The 19,423-nt window shown below is 30.0% G+C and overlaps 1 protein-coding gene across 5 annotated transcripts in view; it reads right to left on the minus strand.

Moving 5' to 3' along the window:
* LOC126851785 (synapse-associated protein of 47 kDa) overlaps nucleotides 1-19,423 on the minus strand; it is a 132,282-nt gene that overhangs the window by 88,788 nt on the left and 24,071 nt on the right. For all 5 annotated transcript variants that reach the window (XM_050596111.1, XM_050596110.1, XM_050596109.1 and 2 more), the window contains exon 4: nucleotides 16,443-16,564. In XM_050596111.1, the coding sequence (XP_050452068.1) occupies nucleotides 16,443-16,564 (122 nt within the window). The remainder of the gene's footprint in view (nucleotides 1-16,442; nucleotides 16,565-19,423) is intronic.

The following is a 19,423-nucleotide window of genomic DNA, read 5'->3' on the forward strand; positions in this document are numbered from 1 at the left end:
AGCGGATTACGTACGACGTATTGTTATACTTGCAAACACGATATAGTTGATTAAACAATAATTAATTTATCATGCTGTATAATATGCTGCGTAGTTAGCTGCTTAAACAATGTCAAATGTCCACATTTGATTAAACATTGCTACCACTAATTGGGGGTGTGTTGATAATAATCAAGTTACTATCAATCAAATCGATGAAAAAGAACTCGGAACTCTCGCATCTCTCTCTCTTTTTGTTCAAGTTAATCGCACCTAGCGCAGTTTATTATCTTTCCTATCGCCAGGCGTCGTAATAGGCGTCTTTAGCCTTGCTTTTGTAGTAAGTGCGCGTGCCCATCTTGACATTCGTCGTTCGTTACGATAATGAAACATTCAATTATCAACGGCTCAGTGATAACGCGACGTTTAATGAACGATGCTACGATGAATGCTAAGAAGCATTATGCGCATGATAGATGATACAGTTTAAGCTTAAGCTCTATACAATAAATTCAATAGCCAAACAATTATTAATAATTATTACAAAAGCATCTATTCAAAAAATTTTTTCGATTGTATTCAAACCTTAAAAAAATATGTATATATATATATATTTAAAAAATATATATTTAAAAAATATATATTTAAAAAATATATTTAATATATTTAATATATTTAATATATTTTAAAAATATATATATATATATATTTTTTTTTTCATAAATTAATTTATATATATATTTAATATATATAAATTAATTTATATATATATATATATATATATATATATATATAAATATATAATTTTTTTATATATCCAACAATTCCATATACAGGATGGGATATTTGAAATTATCATATCTTGATATCAATGTTATTATCAGTAGAAAAAAATGAGAAACTAAAGTTGTATAGTTCTAAAAGAGACATAAAATAAATGAAATAAAATCTTTTAAAGTGAAGATATTTCCCTCGGAAAAATTTTAAAGCTGACCGATTTTTTAAATAGAAATATATTTTTTGTCTCAAGTTTAGCAGCGCCAATTTTTTTTTTCATTTTGTATTGATTTCAAATTTTTAATTTTTGAATGAATATTTAATTTTTAATATCATTATTTTTGTAAAAAATTAAAACGTTTATTTTGCACGAAAATTTCCTTTGAATATAAGTTTTTTTTTTTTTTTTTAATAAAGTAAAACTGTCTTGATTAAGAAAACATTATTTATAAAATAGCTTTTTACAATAATATCAATCGAGGTGACAATTTTAACTATCCCATCCTGTATATTCTCTGTATTACCTATAGTAAATTAAAACCTAAAAATTTTACACATGTGCTAATGTTCTCACAGATTTGAAAATGGAGAGGAAATGAGTTCAAATTTAGTCAATATGTGTCTCGCAATTAAATCCGACACTGCACAACAATATTTTATTATTTAGCACCAAGTCATCGGAAGATACAACGAAAATTCGGCTCTTTAAAGCTGTGTAAAATGGAGTAATTTTCAAGAAAAAGAGCTGGCACTCTTTTCCTTGACTGGAAACTTTGTACTTGCCTGAAACTGATTTTCTTACACAATTTTTACTGTAAAAAAGAATTAAAAAATTTTCAACAAATTCATACATAAATGTGTGAAAATTTCAGAAAATTTTTTACGATCTTCAAGACAAGACGTAGGAGGAAGACCAATCAAGAATAGCTCACCAATCTTTTCACGACCTCTTCTCGATATACAATCTGCACGAGGATAAAGGTTAGACGATGAAGGCAAAAGCGCTGTGATCATCGCGCGCGATATTTACATGACACTCGTCGTCGTGAGCGATGCATCCAGGTCTCTCTTGCTAAGGTCAAGGCTTGATATCGATCGGACGGAGTGTCTTGTTGAAGAGCCTCTACGATAGTACGGTGCGTGAACGACCGATAACAAGCTTCCCCTTCCTTCTCTCCTTTTTCCGTCTATCACCTCTTGAAATCAATGGACTGATGGCGATAAAACGCCAATTGACTTGGCAGAAGTATAATCAAAGATTTGACAATTTAATACTGCAATTTCTACAATTTTATTTATTCTGTAATAGTTATTTATATATAATTTTCATTTGGACATTAATATTTAATTTTTAGCGCTGATTCTTTTCATTATTTATTTATTATTATTTATTATTTATTATTTATATATTAATTCATTATTTATTTATTATTATTTATTATTTATTATTTATATATTAATTCATTATTTATTTATATATTATATATTTTTATTATTTTTCCTTTGTAATAAAATAATATAACTGCAATAAAATAATAAAACTGTAATAAAAAAATAAAAATAAAATGTTCTTGCAACTTCCAATCTTTAAATAAAATAATTTATTAAAAAAAAAATTTGACAGATGGGCAATTTGACAAAAATATTTAATATTCAAACATTAAGAAATGGATGTCTTTCTTGACTTAGTATTTTAATTACTTTAACATCATCGCAGAATATATTTATTTACATATTTCAAAGATAATAAACAATTTTCTATGATATGTGTTGGTAAGCAACACTTTGGAACTGTGTAAGCAGCAATTTTAAATAAAGCAGAATTTTAAATAAATTAATAAATAGCTGTATTTAATCAAAAAATATATATTTTATAAAAAAGATTGGTTCGTATTTTTATGTTACGAAGAGACAAAATTAAAAAATACAAGGTAAAAAGGCAAAGTAAAAAAATCTTATAAACATAGATATAAAAAATATAAAGTTTATAAGCGTATTTCATAACAATATTAAAAGCATATATAAATATAAAAAAAAAATATTGCCAGCACACGCGCGAACTGTTTTTCAGATTAGAACAAAACTGTATAAATATTAAAGATGCTATCGGTGAGCAAATTTTTAACAACAAATTAACAAATGATCGTATTTTATCGACAAAAAAAAATAGCTTATATTTTATGCAGAGACAAACTAAAAAAAAAAAATACATTAAAAAATCTCAAACGTAGATATGAAAAGTATAAAGTTCATAAATGTATTTCATAACACGATTAAAAGGATATAAATATGAAAAATATTGCTAGCACACGCGCGATATATTTTTTAGATTAGAATAAAATTGTATAAATATTAAAGATATTTTCAGTGAGCAAAACAGGTAAACAAGATTATAACGGGAAAACATCGGGATATTTATCATAAAATTGTGATAAATTTAATATAATATTTACGTGTGCGAGATATGATTTCCTCATATTCGGCCAAGATTATAATTGCATTATCGGATTTAAAATCGATTAATCGCGGTCTAAAAAGAAAAACGGTCCAAAATCAAACAATGATGTGAAAACTCGTCAAATACGTGATATACAGGGTGTCCTAGACCATCCGTACCCCTTTTCTTTCAAAAACTAAGCATTTTAGAAAAAAACGTTTTGAACAAAAATTGTATGGTTTTGAGGAGAACATAAGAAGGTGTCATTCGTTTGACCTTGGATGGCATCGTTAAGGTCAAGTCAAGGACACCTTTAATTTCTTAAATGGAATCCCCTATTTTTTATTGCATATTCTTATATCTTATGTCGAGAGCTTTCCAAAATACTATAATAAAGTATTTTTTCATTAAGAATTTTTTGAGTTATTTTGTATCTTAATCTGACATTTTAGTATAAAATATAAAATATCTCGAAAATTATTTAGTGTTCGATAATTGTATCGTAATACTTTTATGTACAGAATAATAAGATGAATCAAATGGTGTAAAGAAAAAATAAATAATTGTTATAGAAAAATATATTGCAAATAATTGCATCCCTTTTTTAAAAAACAATTATTTTCTGTACACCCTGTATATGTTGGATGATGATGACCATAACAACCTGCATACAATTGTTATGACCGGTTCATAATACATAACATGAATTATCGAACGAAATAAACAATTTACAGGTAAAAAAGAAATTAGAATTTAATACGATGATGATGATGCAATTTGTTTCCTACATGTAATTAACGTTGCGTTACCGCCATCAATGCTGCTTTTATTTTCCATTACATTGTTTGTGTGAAAATAATTGGTATTGCATAATAAAGATATCTTATTCGCATGAAAATGTTTGGCAATTTAGTGCTGTAATTTCTCGCAAGTTTTATTTATTTTGTGTCTATAGTTATTTATATTTTCATAAATTTTCATATTGGCATTAATGAATTTTACAAACACAGTGCTGATTGTCTGATTAATATTTTACTTTCATTATTTTTCCACTGTAATAAAATAATACAACTGTAATAAACAAATAAAAATAAAATGTTTTTGCGACTTTCTATTTTTATTAAAAAATTTATTTTAAAAATATTGACGCGGATGGGAAATTTTTTGATACAATAAATGATATATACATATACCTGTGTACATATATAGAGTGTGCGATAATAACTGTATAACCGTATAATCTCTCGAATGCAGCTAGAGCAAATAAAATCAAAGAAAAAAGTCCTTTTTCATTTTGTGATTTTCGTAATAGTTATAAAAAAATTAATTTTAAAAAATTGGTCAATTCGCGCGAGTATAAGCGCATTAAAAGAAGACAGTTCATTGATATTATAGTTGTTAGAACGCTAATCCAGCGTATTGTTTGTACATAAGTGTTGTTATTTGTATATACACAATGAATTTCTTCAACACCTATACTAGGAGTGATGTCTTTTACAAGATTTTTTTAATCCCTATCTTTAATAAAAATAATGTTTTTTACAGATAAGATTTCCTTAACACCCCTGCCTTTCACAGGAGTGATGTTTTTTACAGACAAGATATCTTTAACCCTTCTGTTTTTAACAGGAGCAATGTCTTTTGCAGCAAATATTTCTTTAACACTCTATCTTTAACAGCAATAATGTCTTTTATAGACAAGGTTTCTTTAACACCCCTGTCTTTAACAAGAGTGATGTTTTTTACAGACAAGATTTTTTAAACAAGGACGATGTCTTTTACAGACAAGATTTTTTTAACAAGGACGATGTTTTTTATAGACAAGATTTTTAACACCCTGTTTTTAACAAGAGTGATGTCTTTTACAGACAAGATTTTTTTTAACACTCCTGTATTTCGCAAGAATGATGTCTTTTACAGACAAAATTTTGTTTTAACACCCTGTTTTTAACAAAAGTGATGTCTTTTACAGACAAGATTTTTTTAACACTCCTATCTTTAACAAAAGCGCTATGTTTTGTAGACAATATTTCCTTAACACCTCTGTCTTTAACAGAAGTGATGTCTTTTTTTGCAGACAAAATTATTATATATTTAGATAAGATTATTCCTGCCTGTATATATATATATATATATATATATATATATATATATATATAATGGACAAATTTGCGAAATTTAAAAATGTGCAAGAAAAAGAGATTTGTATTTGTATAAATTACTTGAAGGAATCACAAAGGAGCATTGAATAAATTGAATAAGCAAAATACCATTTCCTCGAAACACAGAGTGACGAGAGTACATCAATAACTCTCTGACAAGAACAAAGTTCTTGTAGCACCTTATCGATACACTGACAGATAATGACAAACGAGTATCGATAGGTACTTGCATATTTACAATCGCGCCGGAGAAACTGGAGTTTTCCGAGATCTTGCGCAGTCAATCTGATAGTATTACATTCTATCTAAACTTGCCATTTTTTTCGTTATATATGTACTTTGTCAGAAAATTGATTGAAACTGCAAATAAAGTGTCCGCAGCTTCTTTACAGACACACTGTTTGAATTTTCAATCACACTTCAATTTTGAGGCACACTCTTCTGAACACTTTCAGAAAAACGACTCTGATAATTAGGATTAGATTGAAATTTTTTTCAGCCACTCAGATCTGAAGCTTCAGACAAAGATATGTCTGAATTTTTTAAAAATTTTCAAAAAAATTTTGTAACGACAGCTCAACAAATGCGAGTGATTCCGCTCTTTGGATACATTGAATAATATTGTATCAAAAATCCCGCGGCAAAATCTGCCCTCAATTAATTCACCCGCCCGTTATCCGAACATCGCGCGTTCAAACAACAATGCATACGCGCCGCGATGCATTTATTAAAATGAACCGACCATCAATCGCGTTGCAACCTTGAGCTGTCAGGCTGGCAAAATCTACTGGCAATCTGGAATCGACATTCAATACACACACACGTGAGACGGCACGGGAGAGGAGGAAGATCGTATGCGTGTGGTGAGCGATAGAGCAGAGAAAGTTCAAGGCTCTCGGGCCATCGATTCTCATCAACCGCGTGCAGCGGTTGATGCATCGACGAGACCAGAACAGATGGAGCTCGGGGGAAAAAAGGAAAAACAGAGGTCAAGTGCCGTTTCGTAATGTGGATGAAAGGGTGCCCGTTTAACCCTGTCGATTCTGATGACAAATGTCACCGCAAAAAAAGTAGACACCTCACCTTTCGTTTCATTCTGTAATTGAATGTGAGCATTTTTAGGCGATTAGACATATGCAAATAAGATAAAAATGAAAATAATTTTTATAAATTAGAAAATAAAAAAATAATTTTTCATAGAAATACGTCACTTACCAAAAATTTCTGTTGCGCAGTAAAATAAAAAAAAAAAATATTTGAAAATATACTTGCAGATCAGTAAGGGAAAAAGTAGCAATTTATTTTCAGCGAACAGCGTAGGTGAATTTTTATCACGGAATAACAAAGCGTTTTAAGTTGGGTCGGGAGAAAATACCTCAAGCAACATGTTGCTTTAAAAAAAAACTATAAAAGAAGTCTATTTCGTGCTGGAAGAATAGGTGGAATCATCTTCACCAGCAAAAGCAAATTAAAAAAAAAAGTCGGTTACAAGTATGACGCAAGATAAAAGACCTCGCTAGCAGACCTGATTAAGCGGCTATTTGCGCATAGAATCACCGGAAGAAGACATCAAAAGAGAGAGAGAGAGAGAGAGAGAGAACATATCGAAGGCGGCATTGCAGTTATTGCTGGCAGCTTCTCGCGAAAATCCACGTACAAATCGAGAGAATCAGCCCCTCCGTTAGCGTAAAGTTGGGTCTCTCTCAAATCAAGGAAGGGGATGGTGTTGCGGATCAATACCAACTGCCCCTATTCTTCGCGGAACTGTATATGCGCGAATAGACAGACTTGACACTCAATTCGTGCATACAGACACTGTCTCGAAATCACCGGACATCCTTTTCATTCCAGACTCTCTGTCCAATATGAAGATAAATTTTCCTTAGTGAAAATATCGAGGCATCGATAAAAATAATTCTTGAGTTGTAAACGAATTGAAGATAAGAACTTTTTACAAACTAAACTTTGTGTAGTCAGAGAATTAACAAAACTATATTAGTTGATCTCAGATGAAATTTTTATTTTATTAATTTTAATTTAAGGCTTAAATATAAGAATATAAAATGGAAAAAATTGGAAACTTGTATCAATCACTGATGACCTTGATATTTTCGTTAAGGAAAGACTAACTTCAAATTAGTTAGAAAATCTGCTACTAAAAAAAAATCCCATGGTTTTAGGATATCACTTACATATATCATATGAGGATTTGTATTAATAATAATAAAAAAAAATTTTTTTAATAAAAAAAAATTTTCATAAGACGGCTGACTAGACACGACAAACTTCTACTTATTAGCTAGTGATTATGCTCGCGCTTTGATCCGACGCGATAAAGGGCAAAGTTCCTCAACTAGACTTTCTAAAAATTTCATTAAATTAGTGCACTATTACGTTGATGTAGGTCTAAATGTACTGTAAAAACAACGCCTAAGAATTCATAAACATTTTTGTCTAAATTTTCAGATCTGAATGATCGAAAAAATTTCAGACAATCTGTTTTAATCATCAAAATCGTTTTTCTAAAAGTTCAAGAAAGTGTGTATAAAAATTGAAGTGTGTCTGAAAAATCAAACAATATTCTGTCTGAAAATTTACAAAATATATCTGCCACTTTGTTTTGACACTTTGAAGTTTTTCTTATATACTGTAAAAAAAACTGACTGAAACTTCAGACAAAGTGTCTACAGCATTTTTGCAAACACATTGTTTAAATTTTCAGACAGGATAACTGTCTGAATTTTCAGACATACAATTTTTAAACACACTCTTCTGAACTTTCAGAAAAATTAATGATTAAGACAAATTGTCTGAAATTTCTTTCAGAACACTCAGATCCGAAAATTTAAATAGAAATGTATCTGAATTCTTAAGCAATTTTTAAACAGTGCACCTTTGTTGTCACTGTAAAAAAAAATTGACTAAAATGTCAGACAAAATGTCTGAAGTTTTTTTTTTTGCATACATGCTGTTTAAATTTTCAGACAAGAATGCTATCTACATTTTCAAACACACTTCAATTTTCAGAAACTGTTCTGAACTGTCAGAAATAACGACATTGATGACAGATTGTCTGAAATTTCACGCAAACATCTAAACCTGAAAATTCAGACAGTGTCTGAATGTCATGATTCCGTTTCCAAAAAGAAACTCTGCTTTAAAATTCCTTCTCTCTGACACTTCATGTTGAAGTAATATTTCAATATTAAATCGATAAAAAGTTGCAGTTGTACGTTAATAATGTTTCGTGTCTCAAATTTTGTAAGAGAAAATGTTTTCTCATGCACGAAGGAACAAGCCGTTACAATTGTCTGACTCGTACAAATGCGAAAAACTTTTGTAATTTAATTCTCAACTTCTATATAGTTCTGAAGATAGAGAAGATACATAAGTGTTTTCCTCAGCATTATTTCGAGAGAGACATTTATAAAGATTATTATCATTCTTCTAGATATATTAAAATCTCATAATATTTTATACATTATTACACTCATTTGGATAACTATAAAAAATTTTATAAATTATCTTTAAATTTATTACCAGAAACACACACAAAATTTCAATCCAAAAACTGTTCTACTTTCTCTATAAAAATCGAAAAAAGGGAAAAGCATTTTAATCATAAAATATCTTGTATTGGTTAGTAAAATTCTTAGCTGAGCTATGTAAATTAAAGATAACGAAGTTCACGCTTTCCCATATATATTCATAAGTAATCGGAAAAGAAAATTGCTAAATGTAGATGCGTTTTGCATGATCAGATATGTGGAATATGACAGAGTAAGTTTTACGATATCATCCAACTTCTCTCGTTACGGAGTTTAAACTTTCGAACTAATCACGATTAGACATCAAAATTCAAAAGCCTATATATGCATGAATTTTTTATAAATTTTTTTTAATTCCTACACAATTCTCATGATCAAAAAGCACACCTATATTCATCAGATGATTTTAGCGATATGTATCATGAAATTTAGATTATTATAATCTTCTTGATAATTCCATTAGATGTATAAATTAAATTAGAAAATATCCTTTTCGCGTAAAAGCAACGAGATCTTAAATAATTAAAAAAAATTGTTGGAAAAAATCATTTAAATATATTAAAGTATAATTTAAAAATTAATATGCATAACATCTACAAAATGATATCATGGAAATGAAATTATCGCGATATAATATCATAAAATATTTCATAAAATCGTAAAAAGAATTTTTGAGACAATCGTAGCTATTTTGAATAATTCTGACAACTTTCTACTGTCTTAATACACGAAATCCGGAAATTTCGCATTATTTCAGAATAATACATCTCACAAGTTTGTTAAATATCTCATGTGGCAAAATATTCTGCGATTCTTGTAAATGGTGCATAAAATGGCAAGATATTTTACGAGAAAGCTAACTTTATATGGACCACGATAAAGCAGCTGTACGTATGTCATGAAAAAAATAACGACGCATGATCGATGATGACACGATACTTATTTGTAAGTCTCGTTCTCAAGATTGCCAGCCATTAAAAATAAAGACAAACAGACGATGTTTACGAACGATAAAGTGAATGATGAAATCTTTTATCGTTTATTTGGCACGAGGTAACGCCCGCGGCAACGTGAGATTAACACAAAAGAGTATAGATATCTAGTGAACTCATAGTATATCGATATCCTATAATTTCATATTTTCGTGATCAAACCGAGAAATAAAATTTTTATAATAAAATATTATATGAATCTCTATGATAAACCTATAAAAATTCAATAAATATTTAAAAAAATGTCTGCTATAAGAGAAGTGCTATTATAAAAAAAAAATTGACTAAAATTTCAAAGTGTTTGCAGCTTTTTTGCAGACACATTATCTGAATTTTCAGATAATTTACAAAAGCTGTCGAAATTTTTCAGACAGTGTCTGCGGAATTCTGTCAAAATTTCTCTCTCTTAAACTTTCAAAAAAATGGCTGATGATTAAGACAAATTGTCTGAAATTTTTTTCAGACATTCCCAGATCTGACAAAATTCAGACAAAAATGTGTCTGAATTATATAAAATATGATTGATATAGAAATGTAAAAAATTCTTTTCTTATAGAAAAAAAAACAAATTTTGTTTCTTTGTATTATTTTTTAAATATATTTTAATATATTTTTAAATATATTTAAATATATTTTTCTTTATATATTTTTTTACATATAATAAGAAAAATAAAGTTTTTAATAATTCTGAAAAGTTCTTATATTTTTAATTTTCTTTTTTTTTTTTCAAAAGTAATTTTAATGGATTAGTAAGACTTTTGCGGCAAATTACATCAAACTCGACATAATTAGGATAATTTTTAATTAAATGCATAACAAAAAATTTAATTAATTAATAAAAAGTAATTGTATAACTATATAGCTAACTGGCATACAAATTACAGTAAAAATAATAATGGTTAATCCAAATCTCTCATCTAAAAACTTAAAAATAATAAAAAATCAATTTCCAGTATTCAAAATATAAAAATATTTAATATCTGATAAAAAACAAAATTTGGAAAAAAAATGAGGCTTGTTATATTTTTCATAAAAACCGTTCTTTATGAAAAAAAAAAAACTATTTTTTTCTATTTTCTCTAAATGTGATAAATCAAATTCAAATAGGAATATATATACACGTGACAAGAATTAAAAAAAGTAGAATAAAATAAAAAATAACGAAGTTGTTTGAAATACACAACGATTATAAAAAATCGACATTAAATAATAAATAAAGCATAAAAAATTATAATCGAATATACGTATTTGTCGTATCGAATGTGCACGATAGGCCCAGCCACCGCGAATAAATTATATTGGAAGCTAAGCTAATGATGTAAACTTACAATACGGACAAATTGTCTCTCGCGTTATTCGGTCCGGGTATAAAGTCGCACAATACATTGTCGTTACAACAACAACTCGCGACAGCCGTAACATCGCTCGTCTCGTGTCGAGATAATTCAATAATGAGCGACAAGATCCGATAATGGATGAGCGTGTAGAATCTTGACGTGCATTACATCTCGATACGATCGTATTTCCAACAACACGTGTTTCGAGCAGATTCCTCCCTCCCTTTATTATTTGCAATATTGATAAATTTAGAGAGTTACACATACCGGAAGCAAACACATTCGCGATTTCATAAAATTGCGCGAATGGTAGAATCGTCTCGTTTCAGTATCTCGTAATCCCGGAAGATATCAAATGAAAATATGATCCGTTCATTTAAAGAATAATTCGGGACAAATTTCCGGGACAGATTTAATTGAAACGAAGCAATAGTGCAAGTCCGTGCGATTTAATTAAATAAATTTTTATGTCAATTTTAAATAATTTAGAAAAAAATAAACTATTAATCCGATAAAAAAAAAAAACAACGTGCTTTCGTGCAAAAAAATCGAATGATAACAACGTTGTTGACAAAACAAATTTTCTCATCGATGTTGTAATCGGTACACGCGTGAACGTGATGTAAAAAAACACACACACACGTGCATACAGTTTCGGTTTGCGCGATAACGTCGTACATGACGTCCACATAAATTTCACATTTTTAAGCTTGTACATTCGAGGAGAGAACCCGTGTCGTTTTGTTTGCCGGTGCCTGTCACGCGATAGTATCCATTCCGTCGGGCATTCAGTTTGTTGTAACGCTGGTTACAACAATAATGTATGCTCGACAGCGTCGAATGAATCTACATACGCGTGAATTTATGCTACCTTCGTATATACTTACCGACGCGATGTGAATTTATACGATTTTAATTAAAGCCCGAGTCAAATTGTACTGAATAAGTACTGAAATTATTGAGCATAATAGATTGATGAAGCTACTAATAGTACTATTATTGTAACGATGTTATTATTCACGATATCTGTGTAGGTTGAAATTAAATTAATTGTTATACAAACTGTTATTATATACACATAAATTAAAATAAAAGAAACATAAAGACAGAATAAAATATAAATTAAATTAAAAAAAAATAAGATAAACATATAAAGATTAGATGAAAATAAATTTTAATAAAATCAAAATTAAAATAGTAAAATAAAATAAAAATTTATTAAAATAATTTTTTTTTTTTAATATTAAATATCGAGAATAATAGATAATATATCACATTTTCTTCCATTTAAAATTTCTCAATTATATGTACACATTATTGTATCTTTGTTGAATAAAATATAAATAAATAAAAATAAAAAATATAAAGACTAAGTAAAAAAAAAATTAATAAAAATTAAAATTAAAAAAATAATAAAATAAAATTATATACGAATTATTTTATCTTTGCTGAATAAAATATAAATTAAATAAAAATTAAAATAAATTAATATAAAGACTAAAAATAAAAATAAATTTTAGTAGAATTAAAATTTAAAAAATAGAAAAATAAAATAAAAATTGATTAAAACAAATTTTAATAAAATATTCTACCACAAGATAATATTTTCCCATTTAAATTTTATACTTTTATTCTTAGTAATACTCTTATTCCGCTATCTCAATTATTTGTATAGATTATTATACCTTTGTCTGAGTTAACTGCATCAGCGCGCGTTGACAAGCGTCAATGTAATCAAGCGACATCGTGTCCCTCGTAAAGGAAGATTCGAGGGCGGAACAAATGGATGCTGCGACGAGTGTACGCGCGATACTTTGCGGTCTCTTGAGAAATTACGTGCCGTGTGCACGTGAGGGTCGCGAAATGGTCAATGCAGGAAAGACGATAAATCAGTGGCCGGGATTGCTACAAAACGTGTTTGGCAAGAAGCCGAGAAAAATGTGACCCTTTAGTCATCGATATGTTGAAACTTGTTTATTTGAATATATGTCTGAATGCGGAGTGTCTAATTAAATCATGTAAAAAAAGTTCTCCGTCCTTTTCAGCATTTTTATTCACAACTTTTCAGGTGAAATTATATAAAGAATTTTTAGCAAAGTTTTTAAAATATGTAACTTTTATTTGAAATAAATTTCTTTGTTGCACGCGCTTTTTAATGTTTTTTTTTTTCTACTCGTGCAATCAAGAAAGAAAAATACAGAGCCATTAAAGTTTCAAATATTAAATTTGAAAAAGTACTGAAAAAGACTTTCATAAGAAAAACTACAATTTAACATTATTTTTTTTTGTTTATTATAAAAAAACATAAGACTAAAATTATTAAAAAGATAATATTTTTTAAAATAATTTAATAAATTCCAATAAAATTTTCTGTGATAATTTCTTAGATAAAAAAAATTGCTGAGGATTCTAGAGTTTTCTATGTATTTTTCCAGGAAGAGAATAAATATTCAAACATTTCAAATAAATTAATGATGGTGTAAACTACGCGCAGCATATTATTATTATTAATGCGAAACAAAGTTCTAAATAGAACGAATGCTAAATGTATGCGTTGATCAAGCTGCGAATAAATTCTATTATTATTTCATATCTAATTGTAATTAGTTTCTAATAGATCGGCAACATTCATTACTTACCCTCCATATGGGAGACCATTATAATAATTGTCGCGCGCGAATTAATATGCTACAAAGAGTGGAACGGCTGACAACTCGCGGACTGCGATAAATTTGCGCGATACCGCGAAATAAATATGTCATCACGTGGATGAAATTTGCCCAGCGATGTAATTCGTCCCAATGACCCAGATTTTGGTCTATCGAATTTTGGTTTATCGCGCAAAATCGTCCATCCAAAGGTCGAGGAGAAAAATCCCAATATCCATTTCAGTAGCCGGAATGTAAACATCAAGTGGCTTCACCGCCGCTGTGATGGCGAAAAAAAAAGACAGCGAAATAAATTTCACCTATTCGCGTATTATCGACGATCATACATCGTCGTATGAATGTTTGACGGTATCTATGGCATACATATGTATGCACGAAATGTATGCAGCCTGATGCGAATGACAGCCAGGCCTTCTGATCGATGCGAGTTCTATGGCCGACGACGGCGAACATGATGCATATCCCGAAGAAACGTGACGCCTCAATACTCGAGCAGGTTGAAGAGGCACACTGTCAAAAATTTTCTAAAAAATCAAGTATATTTTCGTTTGAATTTTTGAATCTGAGTGTCTGAAAATTTAAATGTGTCTGAAAATTCTGTGATAGTGTCTGCAAAAAAAGCTTCAGACATTGTCTCAAGTTTAAGCCAGTTTTTTTTTGTAATGTAACAAAGGTGCACTGTAAAAATTGCCTAAAAATTCAGACACATTTTTGTCTGAATTTTCGAATTTGCGTGTCTGAGAAAAATTTCAGACAATCTGTCTTAATCATCAGAATTATTTTTTTTTCTGAAAGTTTAGAAAAATGTATCTGAAAATTCAGACAATATTCTGTCTGAAAATTCAGACGGTGTCTGCAAAGAAAAACTTCGGATACTTTATCTGAAATTTTAATCAGTTTTTTTTTTATAGTGACAACAAAGGTGCACCGTAAAAACTTGCTGAAGAATTCAAACACATTTTTGTCTAAATTTTCGCATCTGAATGTCTGAAAGAAATTTCAGACAAACTGTCTTAAGAATCAGAATCATTTTCTGATAATTTAGAAAAGTATTTCTGAAAATTAAAATGTATTTCTGAAAATTAAAAATTCAGATAATATTTTGTCTAAAAATTCAGTTCGCAAAAAAACTTCTTTGAAATTCAACTGTTTGCACAAAAATTTCAGACATCAAACTTTGAAATTTTTTTTACAGTGTATGCATTAAATGCCATCCCTGTCATTTCCTTATTCAAGAAAAGTTGCAAAGAGAGTTGATAATTTTATCAAATTATTTTATTCCAAAATATTAATATAAATTTATTCCAGTTTACTGCAATCCCAAATATTGGATTCTCGATATTGAGATTTTATCGAAGCTTTACGATTAAAAATCAACTGATCGCGGAAGATTAATCGGCCCCTTTAATTTCCGAAATGCATGCACAATGCGCGATTATGCATCGCGAAGATGTCGTTATGCTCGTATTTCCTCTCACACATGTATATGTGCGTATACACATTAACTCCTAGCATTACGAAAGCATAAATCCTACGAGCTGACATTGATAACCGACAAAGAGACATAGGGTCGATGAGAAGATAAAAGCTACCACCAAGCGAATAGAAGGAAGAAAATATTTGCGCAAATACAGTTTCCTTGTATCCCTTGGAAAGATGCTACCAACTAAATTTGCTTCAGCCTGGTGTACTATTCCTTGCCATATTTCAAGTTAATCCGTATATATGGACGACGGTTTATATGCGATGCAATATTTTCAGATACATATGTTAAAACATCATCAAAGCGCCCCATAAATATTAAAATTATTATTGATTTATATAATGTATAAAATGCCTCTAAATAAATAATCTCTGTAATTACGTGTAAAAAATATCTCACAATAAAATAACTGTCAATTTTTCCGAAAAAAAAGATTCATAGTATAACCGATTCGTACTAATTCAACATCCGTGGATAAATAAATATTGGGTGACCAAGAATGTCAATGTTATTTGTTAATAAGATATAATTACTTATAAATAATTAATCGATTCCCGAAATATTTCAATTAAATTCATCGACACGATGGCGGCGACATCAGTCATCATAGACAGATCGATTGGCGCGCTTATATTGGGTTGGTAAGAAAGTAATTTCGGTTTTTTAGTGTGAAATAAAATTCAATTTTTTCTATACAAAAAATGAACTTTAATCAATTGTTGTGTGTGATACCTTAACCTTTTTGCTATCTCTCGCACAGTTATGACGATTCGATTCAATTATGGCTTTCATTTTGTCATCATCAACTTCAGAAGGTCGACCAGAACGTTGGTGTTTATGGTGTTGATTGCTTAACAGAACGCACGTGTCAGAATTGGTTTAAAAAATTTCGTTCTGGAGATTTTTCACTTAAAGATGACCAACGTTCTGGTCGACCTTCTGACGTTGAAATGGCAAAATGAAAAAATTGAGTTTTATTTCACACTAAAAAAACCGAAATTACTTTCTTGCCAACCCAATAGAATTAGTGTAAGTTATGTACAGTGGAAAAAACTCACGTTCTCTTCGACGGTCTTCTTGATTTTCACGCTGGCCTCCACCACGGTCTTCCCGGCCTTATTCACGGCGCTATACAAGAATCCGCCAAGGCTCTTCGCACCCGCCAATGCCTTCGTGGAAACTGGTGGCAGACAAGAGGCAAAAATTAGAATGGATGCAATGTTCCCTGTGCAAGAAAACTGTTCCCTCCTTTGTTAACTAGGAACGTCGCTAGAACAAGAGTCGGTACAGAGTACAGAATGTCTATTCAAATCTTGTAAAAAAATTTTCTAGAAATTCCCTGATCTTCCAGATATTTCTAATCAAAATTCTAGATAAAGAAAATTTTCTAAAGATTTTTGGGAAAGGGAGGGATGCAATTTTCTCGAAATTTTTTGCTAAAAATTAATAAAATCAGATCCCCAATGATTTTGACCTTAATATAAGGTTACTGTTAAGGTTACTGTCCTGAGTATTCTCCAAAAAGTTTTAAGCGTTCTTCATTCATTTATTAAAAAGTTACAAACAAAAAAAGTTTACTGACTAGAAGGTTTTCTGGCACTATCTATATTTAACAGAGCGTACTCTTAGCACATTCATTTATTTATGTGGTAAATTGAATGTGTGGGCGAGTTCTTTATCCCTCCTCCTCGAAAAAGTCTACCCCATGTGTCAAAAGTCTGCCTATGTGGTAGATCAATCAAAAGATCAATCTTTATTTCAAGTAATTCAGGGATTTTGCCCATCCCCCTAGGCGTGAAAGTCGTTGACATATTATGTTTCTGTGAATAACTCACTTCTTATTTATAAATTCCATAAGCTATTGTTTATTACATATTTTTACGTTTATTTGTATCCTTGCTAATGTCAACAAAGCGAAGCAATAGACTCATTTCTAGAAAATGAGTTAGATTAGATTTTTTCAGAGAAGATGTACAAGAAAAGAGGCTCTGCCTCCTCTCTCTTCCCCGCTCACGCATTTGATTTGCACATATAAATAAATAAATCTGAAAAATATATTCTATGAAACATACAAGGTGTCCAAAAATTACATATAATACATGGAAATTTTGGTTTATAATTTTTTAATAAATAACGAGCTTAAAATCTTTTGGTGAATATTTGAAATAATGATCTTGAATATATATATCAAGATCATTGAGACTGGATCTGCTCTTGTCAATTTTTACTGATTTTTTGTTGAATGCGCTAAAAAAAATTGAATAGCTTTTGTAAACACTTTTCAGTTGCATCATTTTTTCTCATTTCTTTTACATTATTTACACAAATTATCTTATATATTTATTATATAATATAAAAGTAAAATCAAAGAAAGAATTTTTGAAGAAACAAGTCCAAATAAAGTTCTTATAACTTCCTGATTTTTCCAAAACAAATCCCATTACAAAAGAAATCCCTGAAAATTCCAAGAAGTAGACCATGGTAGTAATCGCGTAAAAATAAGTAAAATAAGCCATAAAATTTGATCGCTTTTCTCTCAAGCAGGAAATACGCCAACTTCGTTATTTAAAAATCATTAGTTCAGCATTCATGTTAATTTTAACTTAATTGCGTTAGCAATTAAGTTAAAATTTCTTTAAAAATCCCTCATTTCTTTAAAAATGTGAAAATAAGAGATCGGTTCTCCACCATATTAATAATTCAGAAGAAGAATTCAATCCGAAAACAATTCTAGTTACACTGTAAAAAACTGACTGAAAATTCTGTATCTGTTTGCAGACATATTGTCTGAATTTTCAAACAGAATGCTGTCAAAATTTTCGGACAAAATGCTGTCAAAATTTTTAAATACACTCTTCTGAATTTTCAGAAGAACAACTTTGATGATTAAGACAGATTTTCTGAAATTTCTTTCAGACATCCAGATCTCAAAATTCAGACAAAAATGGGTCTGAATGTTCAAAAAATTTTGTACAATATATATCGTCGCGTTTGAAAGAGGAATCGTGAACACGGTGCTCGCTAATGAACCTGCGATGTCGATTTCTTCCAACCCAGATACGTCAGATAGATCTCTCGAGAGACTCTTTCGCTAGGAATTCTGGCTTTGTCATTCATCAATAAGAACGACTGGCGCGAATCGAGATAAAACGCGAGATACCTCATGTTAAATGTAATACAAACTATTGTTGTACGCAATTTTCGTGTGTTATTGTTCCCGCCAGTAGTTCCCGATGTAAAATTGTGACAATGAGACGTGAAGAGGCGAGAGAAGTTTGATCCGCGAAATTCGCACGATTGTTCCTTTGTCATCGATTAATATCACAAGTTGTATAAACGTACGTTATATTATTACGTGTTAAAAGCAACAATTATAAAAAATATATATGTGAATTTTTTCTATATTTATATCTGCGATTTTGCAACAAAAAACGCAAAACAATGGCGTTTCTTTTAATTTCGGGTTCATAACTGCGCGTAAAATGTCATCAAAATCATTTAAAAATAAATGAAAAGTCTTCTCTCTTTATAAATTCATCCGATTTTCTGCGTTCACGTAGCTAACACGAATAATGATGGAATAAAGTGGACACCCGCGTTCAAAAAATAAATCAATACGTATGCTGCAAAAAAAAAGGACATTTACTATCGTACGTCACATACGTCACACTAAAAAGAGATATACGACGCTTCGACAACCGTGCCTCATAAATGGAATATATTTAGACATTTCGTTCGTGTCTCGCATGGCAGATCGGTTACACTGACATTTACACTTTCGATAAAATACAAAGCGATTCGCCTCTCTTCTTATAGCACGTGGAAAAGGTCGATCCCTTGGTCTTCAGCTTTGACGTTTCAAACTGTCGTCTCGTATACGTACATACACTTCATCGTGTGCACCAACATTTCATCAACGTTATTCGCTCGTAATCCCGGCGAACATTTCGAAAGCAAAGAGTGCGAACAATCTCCCCCTCTCCCTCCCCCTCCCCCTCCCCAAACCTCCCGCGTTTCCGCCTAATTCAATCCGCGAAAA

The sequence above is a fragment of the Cataglyphis hispanica genome, chromosome 8 (genome assembly GCF_021464435.1).
Source record: "Cataglyphis hispanica isolate Lineage 1 chromosome 8, ULB_Chis1_1.0, whole genome shotgun sequence".
Lineage (NCBI taxonomy): Eukaryota > Metazoa > Arthropoda > Insecta > Hymenoptera > Formicidae > Cataglyphis > Cataglyphis hispanica.